Source organism: Phaseolus vulgaris, chromosome 6 (assembly GCF_051622355.1).
Source record: "Phaseolus vulgaris cultivar YP4 chromosome 6, ASM5162235v1, whole genome shotgun sequence".
NCBI classification, from domain to species: Eukaryota; Viridiplantae; Streptophyta; class Magnoliopsida; order Fabales; family Fabaceae; genus Phaseolus; species Phaseolus vulgaris.
Window position 1 is genome coordinate 34,827,536 of NC_143503.1, and position 19,289 is coordinate 34,846,824.

Sequence of the window (19,289 nt, forward strand, 5' to 3'; positions counted from 1 at the left end):
CCAACATATTCCTGTCTTGATGCCTCTGTTAATGGAAGAGCTTTGCAGGGGCACTGCTGAATGGATACTGCATCCCGTGGTTTATCATTCGGTCGGACCATCCACATGTCATGTCCATAACCCTCTAATTTTCCCAAGGAAACATAGAAGATGGTATAGTGGGGTGGGTGGTTGTGTTCGCAATCAATTTGACGATCAAATGCGGTGGATGGGTATCTTGTCACCAAACTTCATACTTAAAACACATATCAATTGCAGAAATAAATTCTACTGCATGTTTAAATTAATCAGGACATGGGGTCCTTGTCATTTTGCAGATAAATCCAAGCACTCCACAGCCGCAAGGTCAATTGATCATTTGTGGTGAAAGAGAGATAAAGTGAATTCATGAAAGACGAATGTTCTTTTCTTTTTAAAGAATAATAACAAGTGGACTTGAGAAGGCAAAGGGTATGTTTGAGATGACGCATTTTATGCTCAATTGATAGCGTCACCTCTATGAATTATACAGTGCTTGACACTTATACAATGTCAATCAGCTAGTTATCCCTAATACAGCAAGAATGTGTAAAAATAGGCTCTTCTTGAAGAGACCCTCAAATGAATCAAAGATTAAGCCTGACATTCATCGCATAGACGAATGAAAAAAATGTCATAAAACAATTATACTGTTTATCAGCTCAAGCAGTTTTTTCCGCCTTTCCAGTTTCTGTATTACCTTGTCTGAAGTTTAGAATGCCAGTCAGTCCTCGTCCCCTGGCCATCTGCTCCAGTTCTTGAATTCTTTGCTTAAGAAGTTCCACTTCTGCTGCCAAGTTCTCATTTTTTTCCTTCACAGCCTAAAGTAAAGCAAACAACGGTTGGAGAATGTTAAATATGAAACTTTGACTATTAAATAACTTCTCCTACTTAGCCTGAATTGGGTACCAATGACAATGAGTTGTTTTTAGTGTGGTTTTATATTCTAGAGCAAGAAGAAGGACAAATTGCCGTGAATTATTATAATAAATAAACTGCCTAGCCAAAAAACTATCCTTGATTTCCAATTCAGACTTTTAACAATTCCACTCCAACATAAAACACATTGACAAAAACCTTGATATTTTCCTCTTGTATATTTTTCACAAAAAGACTTAGTATAAACCATTTATGTACATCATTCTCAAATTTAGTAATTAATATATGACTGTCGACTTAACCATGCCAAATAAATTTTTTCAATAAAATACACATCACGAAATATTAAGGCAACAATAATGTAGTTAAGGATTGACAGCACCAACTGAGAAATATAGGATTTGAATTAATCAAAAACTGAAAAGGTTGAAATTGAGTATCTTGACATCTTCATATATGAAGACATGTGTATCATAACCTATCATGGGTTCAGCTCAGCCCCTCTAGAATTTTTCTTATGATTCACAAAGTGATACTGGTCAAACACTTCAACTGCTCCTACCTTGTTTTATTTCAGTAAAAATCGTGATTAAGCAAAGAACTATAATATCAACAAGATGATGTGGTATTGGTAAAAAATCCTCCTTTATGTCGGAAAAAGGGAGCAGATAATACATGTAATATGTTTAGCATATGAACTTAGGAAACATGATAGAAATTAAAAATAGGAGGAAATAACAACATATAAACAAAAGAACAATTTTTTTTGAAAACAAAGACTATAATAAATAAATAACAACTTAAATTGAGAAAAAGAAAAATTGACAGATTTGACTTGAATTCAAAGGAAACACATAATGTTAAAACTATTTGCATAAGATTATTATTTGAAATTACCCCTAGCTCTTGCTTTCGTAGCTCCTCCTTCCTTGCTTCAGATCTAGAATTCCTTTGTACCTCAAAGATCAAGAGAATTCCTGCAACCTATGATTATATACATAGCCATATAAGCAAACAATAAATGACAAAACATGTGAGTACATATTATTTAGGTACAAACATTTTAGCTTTAAAGATCACACTCAGAAGCATTTTATATGGCCCTTGGATCATAAGCACGTTCTTATTTCAAATTTGTAAGAGTATTTGTTTAATTACTATTAAAAAATACTTGAGTAATCAATCTCCTATATCTATAACTCCTCTCTTCTTCCTCTCTGCCTACTTGTCTTCTCTTGGAACCATTTTCTGCCATTCTCTACAATTAGTTTTTCTACTTATCTGAATATTGAACAAACATTACTCGATCCTTTTTATTTTTTGGTGAAAAGACATAACTCAATCTAATCCAACAACTGACAACAAAGTACCACTAAATTGAAAGTCAACTACTTGTATTGTTCTTATAGTTTTTTCTGCATAGCATAATTTGGTGTTACCCTCTTGAAATCATCCAAACAAAGTATCATAGTACCTATATCAAATTCTAGAGTTCCGCTAAATTCCAAGACCCTATTAATCTCAACTCAAACTCCAATGAAAATGAGCATACTAATACTGAACGCTCCAAATTCCAAATTTATAACTGTTGGAGAACTCATTGATTATACAACAAATAATAGTATAGTGCAAACCTCATCTTATCTTATAAGTAAATTTGGTTAGATTAAGATGATATCTCACATCAAAATGTTCACATTAGAAACACTTCGTAAGAATAACAAACCATTTGAAAGAAATAGAATTAAAATATAATTCAATACTTGACTGAGCAACTATTCAGTATTTTGTGAAAACAGAACAAAAGAATAATAAATACATAAAATTAGATTCATACTCCTAAGGCATTTCATTAAAAAGAGGCAACTCAACACAAGTAATCAACAAAATTATCAAAACTATGTTTCCAGAGTAAAACCATGGGTAAATTCAACATCATAAACATGCCAGTAGAATTGAGAGAGTAACTAAGTAATAATAGTTGCAACGTGTTTAGCGAAATGAAAGACTAAAATCACTGACCGAGAAGACAAAGAGTTCTCCGATAAGGTCAACCGCAGCTTGAACAGCCTTTTCCTCATTCAAGGGCCGAATCTCAACATCGGTGGCGTGGCCGTAGATGCGCCGTTGCATCTTGGTCGTGATTTGATGATTTGACTGATCCACAAAATCGTAAATAAAAAAGTGAAGAAGAAAGGAGCGGGAAATTTGCATTGAGAATTAAAGTTGGAGGAAATGGAAGGAACCTGAGCCATGTTAACGATGAGTTGGCGGAACCTGGGGTGAAGAGCGGCCTGCTGCTTCAATCTACTGGCGACGGGTTTGCTTAGGGTTTTCAAGGCCAGCGTTCCGAGTTTCAAGAGTGGGAGCATTATACCTCGATTTCAACCTAATCAATTCAAATCAGATGATGAATCTTACACACACCAGATGCAAAAACATTATGGGAATTGCTTTAAGGTGGTCGGTTTTCTTGAAGAGCAAGAACGCAACGTGTTCAAGTCAATGGCGGCATTGCGTTGATTGTTCACACTTCACACACTCTTTCCTTTCCCTTACCTTTCTCTGCAAATTGGAACTGTAAAATCAAACTATTTTTATGTTATTTAATTTTGCATCAAATCTGAGATAATTGAGCAAGGTTTGATGCTACTTTAATTATGTGTTCAAAAAAAATCAAATTAAATTGTTTATGTTAGGATTATTAATTTTTTTATTATACTAAATATAAAATATATCAATACTTTTTCTACTGAATCATTATTTATCTGAATTTTTTAATTCACGGTGGTAATTGATTGCATATTATAGATATATTATTTTTTACAATAAAAGGTTATGTATCTAGTATTATCATCTAATTACACTCCATTGTTTGTAGTAAATTTATTGTATTAATGTGACGAGTTGATATTTGTCAAAGTTATGAAAAACTAATTCATTACCAAATGAAAAAAAACCCTAATTCAAGATTTTAAGAACTTTAAATCTATATTAATAAAACAATATAAAATGAATATAACTGATCATAGAAGGACTATGTAATTGAGAGAGTAATTGAGAGAGGTGGATTAATCCAGAATTTATCTCATGGGTGCTCCTCATGCACCATCATATTTGGGCAATTTCTTTCTGTACCCCATACTTCAAAAAAATCATTTTTCCTTTGATATTTTTATTCAATGTTTTTAGTTTTAAAATGTGAAATTTAAATACTTTCATATTATAAAATCTGAAAATCAAAATTTATGATTTTTTGAATTTTGTATTAAAATTTATATTTCAAAATATGTAATTTGAAATATAAAATTTATATTTTTTATTGTGAAATATAAAATAGAATACAAAATTTATGTTTTGGAAATAAAATTTGTAGTATGGATTGCAAACTCTAAAATAAAATTTTTTAATTTGGATTAGATATTTAAGAATGCAAATTTTTACATTTCGAATTGTAGAATCTAAAATAAATATTTTTGGTATTTTTTAAACTATGGGGTGGAAGAAGAAATTGTCTCATATTTGCTTATACAAAAACAGAACATGGCCTAAACCCAATATAAACATCTTACATAATTCAAAGCCTTGATTAGGTGCTTCACGAGGATGTATCGTTTCATTCTTACTATCTACACTCCCCTTTTTAATATCTACAGGACTTTTATTTCATTTATTTAAAATCACATATTTACTTTTCTTTTACACTCTTCCACGTAGAAGAACCAATTAAGAGGGGAGAACGACTTAAGAAAAATACAAGCATATACTTATTTCATCCTAAAATCACTATAGTTTTAACTTTTAAAAATTCAAACCTTACTCAAATTTGATGAGTTATTGAACATATTTTCTTAATTTTCTCACAGACCAATTATGTCAATAATTTTTTAACAAATAAAAAACAATTTTTTTATTACAAAAAATGATTTCAATAAATAAAAAATTTATTTTTGTTCTTAAATTACGTGAAAATAAATAAATTATAGTTATTTTGAGATGAAATTAATAATTATTTGTTTAATGGGTAATTCGTCTAAAAGTTTTATACAAAATGATATTTTTTATTTCAATGTACTTAAGTTTTTTTGGTATCAATACTCGTGGTAAAGTTTTATCTCTTCTTGTTCGATGAGAGTTTCTTCTTGTTTGGTGAGAGTTTCCTTCTTCAGGTTTAGTTAAAAACACTAATAGTGTTGTTAGGGGTTCTCTTGGTCTTGCTACTTGTGATGGTATTTTTTGTGGATATTTTTTTTTGCTTATTTGATGTTCAATCTGCTTTGGTTATTGAGTTTTATAGAGTTATACATGTTGTTGAACAAACTCAAAATATAGGTCTTACTAGTTTATGGCTTGAATGTGATTCTGTTTTAGTTTGTGTTGTATTTACGACTAGAATTAATGTTCCTTAGATGCTTTGTAATAGGTAGAACACTTATCCTAACTAGTATGGGAAAATCAAGTTTAGGATTTCTCACAATTTTTGTGAAAGGGATGAGCGTGCTAATAAGTTTGCTAACTTAGACTTTATTCACAAAGAGTATCTTCATTGGTATAATAGACTTTTATCTAGTATTTTCTTATAGCTTTTTATTAATAAAATTTTCCATATTTTTGTTTTAATTATATTTTTTTCATGTAATATTAAATGATTATTGTTACTTAAGTTGTCAGGCTAACTGAGATGTTAAGTTTCACATAAATATTTAATACAAGAGCTTTTATAAAATAAATAAAAAAACTTAGTATGTGGATAAGTTATGGAATCATTTATAAAATGTTTAGAACCCGCATGATTGGGAAGCCAGAGGCTGAACTGCAAAGGAAAATGACTAACCATCTTAATCAAAATATATTTTTCTTGGTGAAAGTCATTTTGGTGCACTTTTCTAAGAATTTTAATTTAGTTTTGGAAAGATAACTGTATCGATTCAGTATTCAAACAATGCATTTTTTTAACATCAACGCGATTAAGAAGTTATTGATTAATAATAAAAAAACAAGTTTGACCAAAATTGTAGGAATTAACCTAATTTGTGACGGAATTTTTTATTCTAAGTTTTCTATCGACATTGCTTCTGCTAATATAAAAACGATTTTGACACCCACTCCACATTACAATCACAACAAAATATTAATATTTATAATAAAAAAAATTTAAAAATGAAAAAATATCTTTAATGAAAATATAAATAAAATGTAAAATGTTAAAATAATTTTCAAAATAAAAATATTAAAAATAATTAAAATATTAATATTTAGTGAATTGTAGGTGGAGGAAAAAACATATTCCTATAGAAAAATGACACTTGTTTTATTCCTAGAAAAGTCAGAAGTCACTAAAGATAAAGTCATAAAACAATAATGAATGAACAGTATTCAACTTATTATTGTCCTACTTCAATTGCATCTTTCTTTGTCATAGACAAAACTAAAACAGAAGAAAGTGACACTCTATTTGCTTTTCTAGATGTCCCAGAAGTCAGAGAATTGACTAGAAAACAACAATGTATTGATTCAGACCATAAATTTCAGTTGCCGTTCTGGTGCTCTCATATATGTGACACCTACTCTTCATTAAAAACTTATCTTTAATAACTACTTTTCTTAATAAAATAAAATAATCATTTGTACGATTGTAAGGAAATAAAAAAGAGAAGCAGAATCCAGTGTCAATGAATCAGTCTCATAAAAGCATAAGAAGAATTTATCCAAGCAAAGAACTATGGAAAAGATGGATGTTGAAGAGTTGTTTCAGGCTCAGGCTCATTTATACAACTATACTTATAGTTTCATTGGTTCCATGTGCCTCAAAAGTGCAGTTCACTTGGGAATACCAGACATAATCTTCAAGAATGCCAAACCTATTACTCTCCCTGAGTTGGTTTTGGCACTTCAGATTCAACCAACAAAATCTGGTCATGTATATAGGCTCATGCGCTTGCTGGTGCATGCAGGTTTCTTTGCCACAACCAAGGTTGTGAAAGATGATAAGGAAGAAGTGGGGTATGATCTCACACCTTCCTCGAGGCTACTCCTTAAGGACAATGTTCCAACCCTGTCTCCTTTTGTTCGAGCAATGTTTCATCCGGCTTTGATTCACTCATCAGAATCCTTGGCAGAGTGGTTTCACAGCAAGGAGATCACACCCTTTGACAGCGCTTTTGGCATGAGTTTCTGGGAGTATTGGGGTCAGAACCAAGAGTTTAACGGCCTCTTCAATGAAGCAATGATCAGTGATTCCGGGATGGTGAATCTGGTTATGAGAAACTGTAAATCTGTTTTTGAGGGACTGAGTTCATTGGTTGATGTTGGTGGTGGCAAAGGAGGTGTAGGTAGGATAGTTTGTGAGTCACTGCCTAATTTGCATTGGACCGTGCTTGATCTTCCACATGTGGTTGAAAATTTGCCTGACAGTACCAATTTGAAGTTTGTTGGAGGTGACATGTTTCAGTCCATTCCTTCAGCAGATGCCATTCTTCTTAAGGTATGCAACTTGTTAATCTTTACAAAGCTGTATGTTAAGTTGGATTTGAAGATATCTTAATTTGGTAAATATGTTGCAGTTAGTATTGCATGCTTATAGCGATGAAGAGTCCATTAAGGTACTGAAGAAATGCAAAGAAGCTATTTCAAAGAAGGGGAAGGAAGGGAAAGTGATTATCATAGACATAGTGGTTGGTGAAAAGAATGAAAATCATGTATTGACCGAAGCAAAGCTGTTTTATGATATGCTAATGATGGTTGTGGTGACTGGGAGAGAGAGAGAAGAAAAAGAATGGGAGAAACTCTTCTTGGAAGCTGGATTCAGTCATTACAAGATAACAAACATATTTGGTTTGAGATCGCTTATTGAAGTTTATCCTTGAATTACTCTAATAATCTGTGTTTATCACGAACAATAATCTGTGTTTATGTTGCATAGTTGTGTCCTAGTTTCTGTTGATCTTCACGATTGTGATGTGACAATTCTACTTCATGTATTTGCTATCATAACTATGTTTTGTTGCAGTGTGTAATTGTGTTTATTTTGAAGTCAGTATTTTCTCTTTCTTTTCTTTGGTGGGTATCAAAGCTTAATTTCATGGCAGGGCTGTATTATTTTGACTTATTCTCAACTTCTTTTATTCAACTTTTTTTTTCTGAACATGTTTATGAATAATATTGTTGGAGATCACACATGTACTAGAGATTAGAGTCTTTGATAATATATAAGTGGGTGCAAACCTCATGTCGGTTTTGTGAGGTTGAGTTAAACTTAAAGTACACTTTATTTTATAATATGCATTTGGAGTTATTTACGTAATTTAATTTAAAGGGGCAATGACTACTTTTCTCTTGTACTAAAATTCCCATGTGAAGGAGGGCAAAAGAGGAAATAAAAACAAAAAACCTTAAAACAACTGAATTGCTCTGAGAAAAGCGTGATTTCTGAACGCCCTCGAAACATGAATTGATAGAACTACCAAATGAATCGGCTTCTTCTTCTTCGCCACCCTCTTCTACCTCTGTCTCTTGCCACCACTGCCAAGTTACCATTACCACCCTTTCCCCAAACCCATTATTCATATACACGGACACGGTAATTTCATCTAAATCTCTTTCTTCGATTTTTAACGATGTTTCCTTCATACTCTGATCTCACTCTGTTACATTTAGAATGAATTCTGAAATATCTCATGGAGTCCCTTCACCTCTCACAACCGCTGAATTTTGCACTACCAACAAAGGTGCGTTTATCTGCCTTATCTACCTTTAACTTACCCTTTAGGCGTTTCATAATCGATTTTTTCTTTTCTATTTTAGGCTTGTCAACTAAAAAGTGCATACCCTGCAATACAAAGGACTTGCAGGCCATGACCCAGGATGAAGCATGCACTCTGCTTCCACAGGTTTTTGTAAATTGTGTTATCTTTAAAAATTAAAAATGTTCAACTCAAAAACGCTATAAAGGGATAGTGGAATGCCCGTTCTTTTAAATATGACTTCATATGTTTTATACAATGTATACTCCATATACATATGAATTCTCAAAAAATGATAAAATTTACTCATTAATGCCATTCATACGTTTAGAGGTCTTTTTTAATCAACACCTCTATTCATCTTGTTATTTGGTCAGCTATGACCTCCGTGCTACAACGCTATGGCGCACTATTTAACACATTGATTCAACTTACGTCAATTTAAGTATCAATGTATTTGTTATTAACATTGAATGGTCAGGTTGCCGATTGGAATTTGGTAAACGAGGATGGTATATTGAAATTGAGGAGATCATGGAAAGTGAAGACTTTTACCAAAGGATTGGAATTTTTCGGGATAATAGCTGATCTTGCTGAAGCTGAAGGTATTATTTTCTGGTTTTTTCTACTTCTCTTCCCTGTACCTCGACATCAGTCTCCCCCTATTGATGTTATGAGAGAAATAGAAAGTTTAACATTGTTTTATAATGTAGGTCATCATCCTGATCTTCATCTTGTTGGCTGGAATAATGTTACTATAGAGATTTGGACACATTCTTTGGGTATGAATATTTCATTATTCAAAGTATTTAATCAAAGTTGGTTTCTGAGAAATATGATATCAGAAGATTATGTTTAGGCAAAATTGACCTATAATGAAAAGCTTTCTATGTCTATAGGCTTAAACAAGCCTCTGGATCTTGTGTTTCAAAAACTGTGTTGTGATCTTCATTCTTTTGGTTTTTATAGCAGCCAAGATGACCCTTCTCTTTTCATCCTATTCACCTCTACCTTCATAACATTCATTTTATGTTGAAAAGATTGTAACTGGAAATTCCAGTTCTGAAATCTGTCAATTTATCTCACAGCTCCTTTCAAAATTTACAACAAAGACCTTTGGGCCTTTACACTTGGGTATTGAGGTAGTTCCTGTGGTCTAATACTATCTCAGGCCAAAACATTTTTTATTTTCATCAAGAAGCTAATATGACTTATTCTAACTACCCCTGTCCTTCTCTTACTGAACTATAGTTGGCGCTTTTCAATATGTTACTATCACTTGACCTGGCCTATCGTTCTATGTTACAAAGTATGCCAATTCATGTATTCTCCTCAAGAGCTCATTGGAAATATGTAAAGCACTTAACCTCATATTGTGATATCTTCAGGGACTGCTTCATATGGTCTTCATAAATCTCATGACTTGCAGTTTCAAGCATTCTGTGATTCTGACCATTCTAATGACTAGAAATCTTCGACAGGTTGTTTTATTTTCTTGGATCAATCTGGTATCCTGGTCTTCTAAGAAGAAATTTGTTGTGTCTTGCAGCAGCATTTAGGATGAATACAGCAGACTTGCTGCTGTAACCACTGATCTATTGTGGATTCAGTCCCGTCTAACTGAACTACTAGTTGCTGTTTAAGGTCCTTTACTCCATTCTTGCACTAAAATCTTTGAATTGGACCTTCACTTTGTTCTTGAAAAAGTTATACAGCGGTGAGGGTCATTCATCTTCCCTCTCAATTTCAAGTAGCGGATATTCTCAACAAAACTATGTCCAAGTCCCAGTGTGGTCATTTCATGTCCAAACTCAATAGGCCAAACTCACTGTTGCCTCCTTAGAAACATTGAGTTTTGAGAGTGGCTGTTAAGGGTAGGTTAGTCATTTAGACAGTTAGATACAGCTGTATGTTTTTAGCAGTTTGTTAGGTTCAGTGACTGTCTAAATGTCTTTTTAATCACTGATCTGAGTATGGATGAAATCATTTTCACCTTTCTCAATCAAAACTCATTATCTTTTCTTTGATTCTTCTCTTTGGTTTTTTCTTTGTATTCCCTATGGCCTGATACGTAATACTTCTAAACAATTGGAGCCCAGTATAATGATAATATGTTTAATGAAACCCGTAGAACAAGCACAACGCTGGCTACTAGTGATATGGTTTTTGTCCAGATTTCCAATCTATTTGATATATGCACCATGTATCAAATTAAGTTCAATATATAGTACATTTTAACCGATATCTTTAAGGGTTAAAGAAAAAGAAAATACTGCAGTGGTTGCGATGTTACTAATTTGCTTCTCTGGTAAGTCAATGAATTGAGTCATGATACTTTGACACTTCCACTTTTCTCTTACATTCAGATTACAACTTCATAAATTATTATTTTATTATAACATTCTATTTATGTTTATTTTATTATTTTATTATGAATAGCAATGGTCAAATGGATGTAGATGAAAAAGGTGGTGTCAAAAAATGTTTTTCCATTTGGATTTTTAAGTTTGGGGCAAACTATTCGAGCTGTGTATCACACTATCTGTCCAGCAGCCTCCACACCCCATATAGCATTGTGGTACTGCAAGGAAAAGAAGTGCAGAAGAGGAATGGTTATCTTAGGTTTCAGCTTATGGTTGATTGGAGAGAAATTCTGAAAAAAGAATTCTCTCTCTTTAGGTGTGTGTGTGTAAGTTAAAACTTAATTAAATAGGAATTTGTTTATCACATAGTCATTTTGTTTGTCCATACCATAGCTATTACATTTTCTTATCGTTGGAGATGTCACATCGACAAGGTCAGATTATAACATACATGAGTGAGGGTGCAATCTTCACTTTATAAGTTGATTTTCGGTGGTTGAATTAGACATAAATTCATTTACTTAGATGATATCAGAGTTATTCAGAATCTATTATAGTCAAGTTTTTTGGGGTTATTATGTTATTGCTATTGGGTTTCTGTTAGACCACTCATAAATATGTAATCTCACGTTCAATATGTTTATTTCTCAATGAGAAAGTGTGTCGAAGATCTCACATTGACTAAGAATAAGATCAGATTTTATATAGTAGAGTGTAATCCTCACCTTATAAGTCTATTTTGTGAGCTTATAAGCTTGCATATCTTGAAATTCTTTTAAAAAAAGGCTTCCCCACATATTCAACTTTCATCTCTAATATTAGTGGCACGTATAGTAGTATACTTTAGCTTTGGACAGTCGTTGCTTCTTTCCAAGTCTGTTTAACTTTGTGCCAAAAGTCCTTTTTGCTGTTATCTAATCTTAGTTTTCTTGATTTTTCTACATCGTAATTCATTTGTTTATATCCATATATGGGCATTGTCTAAAGTAATACATGTTTATGTAGGTGGGCTGACGCAGAATGACTTTATTCTTGCTGCTAAAATGAATGAGCTTAATTTGCATGGCTTGCTAAGACGGAAGGCTTCTGACTGAGTTATCAAAAGAAACCCAATCTTAATTTGGAAGCTCTAGTCCGATCTATCAATTTGCTTCTACATAATGTACATGACGGTAGTTGTCAAAGAAAACCAAAAATTAGAGAGGTTAAGACAAGGAACCAAAATAAGGTAGACCAAGCTTCTGTTGGGCAAGAACTCATAAATCAAGAGTTTCTCCTTTTGTTCAATGCCTCTGCCAAAAGGTTTTACAAGACTGGTACTCAACCTTGTTTTTTGACTGAACTTCAGTTTTGAACACCTGCAGTCCTTGCTCAGTTCATTGGAATCCTCTTAACAAATCTCTTTGTAGGATGAATCATCCTAAATTTTAAGAATTAAAACACAATTAAACCAATTAAAAATATATTAAGCAAAAACTATATTACCGGCTAGCAAAAACTAAATTAAAAATATAAAATAAAATAAATTTATATATTAATTTAATAAAAAAATACTATAATAATTAATTTATACTTTCAACCGTTACAAAAAATAGTGTAAAAGTCTATTATTTTAAATATTTTTAGTTCTAATTGAAATTTTAATATGTTTTAAAAGCAATTACAACAATTAATTATATCATTCATCATATTCTAAAATATAATTTATTTATATAAAATATTTTTTTATTACAAATTTGAAATATAGTATAATTTTGTATATTTAAAAGTATTTATTCATTGTAAATTTTATTTATATGAAATAAACATTTACACTGTATAATGTATATATATATATATATATATATATATATATATATTAGTGTAAATAAAAAATAGGTTACTACAGCGTAGACTAAAATAGTAAAAATATTATATTACTATAATCAAATTAAAAATTTACTGAAGATTAAAAATGTATATATGTCATGTACTCTATAAGTGCATAATGTTATTTAATGTTTTTATTATTTATATATTGGATTAAATGTTATTCAAAATTATTTTACTCAGTTTTTAACCATTTCATTCTTAATTTAAGTAAAGTAATTTTTTTGACACACACTGATAATAATATATTTAATTTAAAAACAAATTGTAAGCTGCCTCAGCTATCAGGCAACCCTTGTGCAGATCAATGGTTTGTCCCTTTCAAGGTTCCAACATTTTGGAATACAAAACTTGTTTCTTCTTGGCAACACCTTCTGTTTCCCCAAAGCCATTTTCTTTCTTCCATTCATTGGTGTTCTAGTTGTACTAATCAATAATTCGCAATAAAATAGGGTTGAAAATTTATCAAGTTGCTATTGGTTGTCAAATCATGAAAGGTCAATAATCCTTGAAGCAAATTAAATGTTAATAAAGGAAATCCACCTAGTTTTGTAGTTTATAACTGAAGACTTTGGAAATAAAATCTCAATCCTCCACCTTTCCTCAATCAGGAGAACTAGGAAGGAACAACATAAGCATGAAGTTCCATAAGGAGTACCTGGATTTAATTTTGGTCCCTTCGGGTTTGCTAATCATGTTTTCCTATCACCTCTTCCTGCTTTACAAATATATCAATCAGACTCACACCACAGTCATGGGATTTGAGAACAATGACAAAAGAATTTGGGTTGAAAGAATTATGCAGGCAAGTGATTAATCCTTATCACCTTATTCTTCTACTTGATTGAAAACCCTTTTAACTATTCTCCTTGTTTTTAACATTGTAATGATCAGGCAGACAAAAGGGATGTGAGCACAGCTCTTTCTGTGATTCAATCAAACACTACAGCTGCTACATTCTTGGCCTCAGTCTCTCTGACTCTTGGTTCCCTTATTGGAGCTTGGATTGCCAACAGTTCCAACATTTTCTTCCAGAGTCAATTGATCTATGGTGACACTAGACCAACAGCCATTACTGTCAAGTACATTTGCCTGCTAACATGCTTCCTTCTAGCTTTCTCATGCTTTGTTCAATCAGCAAGACACTTTGTTCATGCAAACTATTTGATAAGCACTCCAGATAGTTTTGTCCCTGTGAGTAGTGTTGAAATAGCAGTCATAAGGGGAGGTGATTTCTGGTCACTTGGTCTTCGAGCCCTCTATTTTGCTCTTGATTTGTTACTTTGGTTCTTTGGGCCAATACCTATGTTTATTTGCTCAGTGGCCATGGTGCTTGTCCTCAATTATCTTGACTCTAATTCAAGGCCATTGCATCCTAATGTGTCTCAGGGAAGACATTTTCAGATGGCAAAGAGGGGCTTTGACTTGTGAACGAGTACCCTATGCTTGCTAACAAGGACCAAGCATTGCTTTATAATGAAGCACAGATTCAAGGAGAGACACAGAAAATTGAATCTGATGAAAAATAAAGAGAGATAAAAGAAGAATAGAGTAAAGTGAAATTGAAAAGAAAGTAAATATACATTACTTATGTACCATAGTACCATCCAAAACTTGAACAGTTATTTGATTAGAAATATTAAATAATTAAAATATTGTGTTTTTAAATATATTTTTTTCACTCCTGATTCAGACACTTCTCTTAAATGGTGTGTTAAATGGCGTGTCTGTGTCAGACACACATATTGGACACCGACATTCATAGAACATATATGATGAAGTGTCCAATTTAAAAAATATTTATTGAATTTCTGATAATTATAGTATGAGTCTTACACAATTTTAAAAATGAGAAATATATTAATTTTTTAAAAGCTCAAACTTATTGCATAAATTTTATTATGATTATAAAAAATAAGGAATAAATCATTTTAAATCAATCATAAAAAAAATATTTTTTTACTTCAAAAAAAAAATTAAAACATACCTAATGCACATAAATTTTTATTATTAATTTATAATTACATAATATATAATATTTTAGAAATTATACATATATTTGTATGCATATATATATAAAAAAAAATATTAGTGTGAGATTCGATGTCTATAATATATATTGTTAATCTAAAGTTATAGAGGCAATTAGGTGTTTTTTCTTAATAAATGTAATTAGAGTGATGAAAAAGCAGGAATATTTGTCTTAGAAGCAAAGTTATGATTTTGACTTGTAATTGTGAATGACAATAGCGTGGGAGCTGAATGCCTCATTCTTGGGCAAGTGATTAGTGCCACTCACTTTCTTGCTTGCACGCAATTCGATAACAAAACTACAATCATAAATGATCTTTGCAAATACTTCAACTTTTTTCTTCTGTTTCGCCAATAAAGGAAATGCAAATACAAATGCAAATGCAAATAGATTAGCCTCTATGCTGCGTCTTACTATGTAACTTATCACCATTGCTAAATTATTTTGTTCCTTAAATGTTGTGATAAGAAGCTTAAGATTATGAAACAATATATATTTAGATAATAGCTTTACATAGTTTCACTTAATAAAATATAATTGTTATTGTATTGGATTAATACTATAATGTCTTAAAATCCATTGTATTGTATGAGTACTCTTAATTTTAGGTACACTATTTAAATTCTTAAGTTTGTTAATCTATACATAATTTTAGCTTCATTAATTTACTCCAACTTGTTTTTATACATATTTAAAAGGTTTCCCTATTAATTAAATATACGAGTTACTAAACGTATACTGCGTATTTAAATAACTGCATTAGATTAACTTTTATAAATCTTATAAGACTTATTCGGAATTTAAATTAGAAAATTAAAACACACTCCAGATTTTTAATAATAGGACAGATATTATATAAATTTTGAGCTTTATTACAATTTTTTTGTTTTTGTAGCCTTTTTCCTTTATACACGCCTTAAAATTTTAAGATATGTCAATACATGTTTTATAAATTTAGTCTTTGAGTTATATAAATACCATGTTTATATTTATTTTATTAAATATTTTTTAATTAAAATAATTGTACTACCGCTTTAAAGAACTTGGATCAAGCTTAAAATTGAACTCAATTCATATTTCATAATCAAATCATATAATAAATATAATATTTTATTATTAACCTTATTAATAGATAATTTCAGTTCTATTTGATCTTATAATTTATAAATAAAAATTTATGAAGTACTTCTAATTTAACTCATACTCTATACTAATTTATTATAAGAGATTTTAATTTTTATTCACTTAAGCGTTGGATAATTTTTTCCAGATATAAAAGATTAGAATTTACCAACACCTCAAAGAATTCAAATGCTATGTCCGATAAAAAAAATACTAATTAATCAATCCATGTTAGTATTTTTTTCTTGCACTTTTATTTTCTAGTTAAAACAAGTTTTACAAAGATAAAACTCTCTCTCAACCTAATTTTGTATTCTCAAGACATAAACAAGAGAAAATTAAGTTATTTTTCATTAATAGTTAAATTGGTTTATTTTAAAAGAAAGGAAGGAAGTGGTACTCATTATGGGCCTTCTGAGTGGGTTTGAGTTTGGGCTAAATGGACCATGGAAATGAGCTAGTTTTAAAAAAATGATTTTGCAATGTGAAGATAGAGAGGGTTAAAGGAAGGAAGAGGATGAAGAGAAGAAATTGAGATTGAAAAAGAAGAAGAGATGGAAAAATAAAAAATAAATTGGTTGCATGGTCCAAAGGTTGGAAAGAGGAGAGGGAGACAGAGACTATGATCATAGGTGGTAGTGAGACATGCGTGTGACGTAGACTACTCAAGTTTCACAACACACAAATTAATAATTAAAATTCTGATGACTGCAAAAGCTCAACCAGTCCATTGAAAACGACATATTCTGTTTCTCAGAAAATTTAAGAACATAAGAATACAAGTGCCACACCGAGTGGGAGGGACCACTCCCACACACCAATTCCCTCAAAAACTCATATTCCAGGGTGGCCCCAATCAAATGCAAAAAATACAACGTCATTTCATAAATTATCATCTCTCCATCTATTTATAACTTACTACAACTTTTTCATTTTTCATTTACTTTTTAATCTCTTTCAATTCTTTCTATTTTTATTTTTTATTTCTCACTTATAAATCTAAAACTTCAATAAAAAAAATACTTTGATTCAAGAATACACCTTCAAAATTGTACTTGTAGTTATCATGTTCAGAGTTTCTTAATAGTGAATATAAATTATTTAAAGTTATTTATATGACCTATTAATCGTTAACAAGATATATTCAATCAAATTATCTAATTTTTTAATCATTAATTAAAATATTTAATAAAATTAATCATAATCTAGTAAAAAAAAATAAAGGGAGATAGTCGCTTAAAAAAATACAAATTTTAAATATTTAATAATATTAATTAAATAGGATTTTTTTACTCAACTAAACTACTCTAATATAAAATCATTTAAATTTAAATGAGAAAAAAATAATCATTTAAGTACAAAATTCTTTCAAATAAATAAAATTGTTAATCTGAACAAAATCAGGTATTGCGCCCTATCCAATTTTGCATTGCCATCAATATTATATTGTAATGAAAAGTATATAATTTACTGTTAGAAAATAATTTAATAAAGGTTTAATAAAAGTATAAGTAATTGGATTTTTTTAAATGAAAAGAATAGTAAAAAATAATCTAAACTAAATGTACTACCGGATGACCGAACAGACGACAAAGCCGACTATACGACAAGATGCAAAGCTAAATACGTAGTAATTAGGTATAAACAAGCCAACTTAGGTGATAAGCACGGTTAAGGCACAATTGGGCCTTCGTTTTGACCCTAAAGTAGGTCATAGCAGCCATAGCCCATCCAGAGCAGTATAAATAGCAAAAGAGACACAACACCCAAGATAACTATTCACTCTCTACTCTTCTGGTACCTAACTCTCGGATTGACTTGATCGTCGGAGTGTCTTCGCAGGTACTCCCCCATCATGTGCAGATCAAAGGAGATCCAGCTGAAAGAAGTCGCCGAAAGATCGAAAAGACGAGAATATTGCAACAAGAGAAAGTGTTCTCTTGTGGAACACTGACTTTTTAAAAAAAATCTAACCTGCATGGGCAAAGTTAATATTTCAAAATAACAACATAAAAACTTGAAATTAAATAATAATAGTATAATATTTTAATACATATTAAATAATAAAAATATATGAATTAGAATTATACTTTTCCTTTGATTTTTTTGTCTTACTATTTTAGTGTCGGTATTTTTAAAAAGTCATAATGTTTATTTAATCTCAATTTTGCACACACTTTATTTTTTATTCTAATCTAATTAAACCTTGTGTATAAGATGTTCAGTTAAAATATTATAAAATAATAATTTAGTTAACTAAAATAAAAAGTAAAAATATGTGTAATTGAAAATTTGACTAAATCCATAAATTTATTAACATGTAATGAGTAGAGTTACTCACAAAAACAGAAGACAAGTTTTGCACAAAAGAAAATAAAAATAGCAAAAGAAAATTGTAGTATTTATGTTGTCCCCAAGATTCTGAATGAATAAGAAAGAGAAAGATAGAATTTGATTGACCGAATGAGCATCACACAATCAAACGTGGTACATCAATCGCAAATTCAAAAGAAATGTCAAGAAACTTTGCCCCTCTTAAATCATGTTTTTCCAATTGAAGAAAATAAAATAAATAAATCATTTTCAAACTATATTTCTACTCAAGTTTTCTATTTAGCATAAAAGTGAACTGAATTATATTTATTTTTTACTTATGACAAATATTGTTTGAGAACTACTTTTCTCTCTCATATCTATTCTATAATTGCTTTTATTAATAAAATATGATATTAAAACTATTATTATTATAAAAATAATAATTTATATACATATATAATGACAGTAAGAAAAACGATAAGATGTCAAAATATATATATAAAAAAAAAAGTAGTTGGCTTTCGTTGAAAAAATAAGTACAAATTTTTGAATTTTTAGTATTATCTTTTTATCCTAACTTGAAAATACATTGAATTTAATATTTTAATATATTAAAATTAATGTATTTTAAAAGTAGAGTAAATAGACAATGTTAAAAATCCAATAAAAATAAAAAATCTAAGTTTTTCTATTTTAAAATTTAATCATTGTTTAATGTTCTGTTTGATAGATTGTGTAACAATGAAAAAACTATAAAAAGTAAATAAAATATGAGATTGCCCATATGAAAATAAGTAACAAAAATTATAATTTTTATTATTATTAATAAATTTTAAATTATAATAAAAAATTATAAAAAAAAACTCAAAATTATGAATTACATATTATTTCAGTAATATAGTTGAGTATATGTACAAATATAATAGATTATGATTATATTTCGTGGTC

At 30.3% G+C, this 19,289-nt stretch overlaps 4 protein-coding genes across 4 annotated transcripts; 3 read left to right on the plus strand and 1 right to left on the minus strand.

The window, feature by feature from the left end:
- Window positions 1–380: 380 nt before the first annotated feature.
- On the minus strand, window positions 381–3,527 carry LOC137832543 (Optic atrophy 3 protein (OPA3)). The gene is made up of 4 exons (XM_068640751.1): window positions 3,144–3,527; window positions 2,920–3,054; window positions 1,795–1,881; window positions 381–839 (listed from the first exon to the last, which is right to left on the minus strand). Exons 1-4 carry the CDS (start codon window positions 3,267–3,269, stop codon window positions 681–683), a joined length of 507 nt encoding a protein of 168 aa, XP_068496852.1. The 5' UTR covers window positions 3,270–3,527; the 3' UTR covers window positions 381–680.
- Window positions 3,528–6,543: 3,016 nt separating this feature from the next.
- On the plus strand, window positions 6,544–7,952 carry LOC137832544 (isoflavone 4'-O-methyltransferase). Its single transcript, XM_068640752.2, has 2 exons — window positions 6,544–7,381; window positions 7,461–7,952. The coding sequence occupies exons 1-2, from the start codon at window positions 6,620–6,622 to the stop codon at window positions 7,761–7,763; spliced, it is 1,065 nt and encodes a 354-aa protein (XP_068496853.1). The 5' UTR covers window positions 6,544–6,619; the 3' UTR covers window positions 7,764–7,952.
- A 321-nt stretch (window positions 7,953–8,273) lies between these two features.
- On the plus strand, window positions 8,274–12,289 carry LOC137832545 (pterin-4-alpha-carbinolamine dehydratase 2, mitochondrial). The gene is made up of 6 exons (XM_068640754.2): window positions 8,274–8,476; window positions 8,554–8,624; window positions 8,701–8,786; window positions 9,121–9,244; window positions 9,353–9,421; window positions 12,008–12,289. The coding sequence occupies exons 1-6, from the start codon at window positions 8,364–8,366 to the stop codon at window positions 12,094–12,096; spliced, it is 552 nt and encodes a 183-aa protein (XP_068496855.1). The 5' UTR covers window positions 8,274–8,363; the 3' UTR covers window positions 12,097–12,289.
- A 1,074-nt stretch (window positions 12,290–13,363) lies between these two features.
- Window positions 13,364–14,536, plus strand: LOC137832546 (spastin, putative (Protein of unknown function, DUF599)). Its single transcript, XM_068640755.2, has 2 exons — window positions 13,364–13,680; window positions 13,770–14,536. Exons 1-2 carry the CDS (start codon window positions 13,509–13,511, stop codon window positions 14,300–14,302), a joined length of 705 nt encoding a protein of 234 aa, XP_068496856.1. The 5' UTR covers window positions 13,364–13,508; the 3' UTR covers window positions 14,303–14,536.
- Window positions 14,537–19,289: the final 4,753 nt, after the last annotated feature.

Bases quoted from the DNA above. Each gene is read 5' to 3' on its own strand.
- LOC137832543 (XM_068640751.1), bottom strand. From the start codon at position 3,269: ATGCTCCCACTCTTGAAACTCGGAACGCTGGCCTTGAAAACCCTAAGC. The intron at 3,055-3,143 runs GTTCCTTCCATT...TTTGTGGATCAG, and splicing joins TCATCGTTAACATGGCTCAG to TCAAATCATCAAATCACGAC. The intron at 840-1,794 runs GTAATTTCAAAT...GCTTTACTTTAG, and splicing joins TACGAAAGCAAGAGCTAGGG to GCTGTGAAGGAAAAAAATGA.
- LOC137832544 (XM_068640752.2), top strand. From the start codon at position 6,620: ATGGAAAAGATGGATGTTGAAGAGTTGTTTCAGGCTCAGGCTCATTTA. The intron at 7,382-7,460 runs GTATGCAACTTG...AATATGTTGCAG, and splicing joins CAGATGCCATTCTTCTTAAG to TTAGTATTGCATGCTTATAG.
- LOC137832545 (XM_068640754.2), top strand. From the start codon at position 8,364: ATGAATCGGCTTCTTCTTCTTCGCCACCCTCTTCTACCTCTGTCTCTT. The intron at 8,787-9,120 runs GTTTTTGTAAAT...TTGAATGGTCAG, and splicing joins CATGCACTCTGCTTCCACAG to GTTGCCGATTGGAATTTGGT. The intron at 9,245-9,352 runs GTATTATTTTCT...TTTATAATGTAG, and splicing joins TGATCTTGCTGAAGCTGAAG to GTCATCATCCTGATCTTCAT.
- LOC137832546 (XM_068640755.2), top strand. From the start codon at position 13,509: ATGAAGTTCCATAAGGAGTACCTGGATTTAATTTTGGTCCCTTCGGGT. The intron at 13,681-13,769 runs GTGATTAATCCT...ATGATCAGGCAG, and splicing joins TGAAAGAATTATGCAGGCAA to ACAAAAGGGATGTGAGCACA.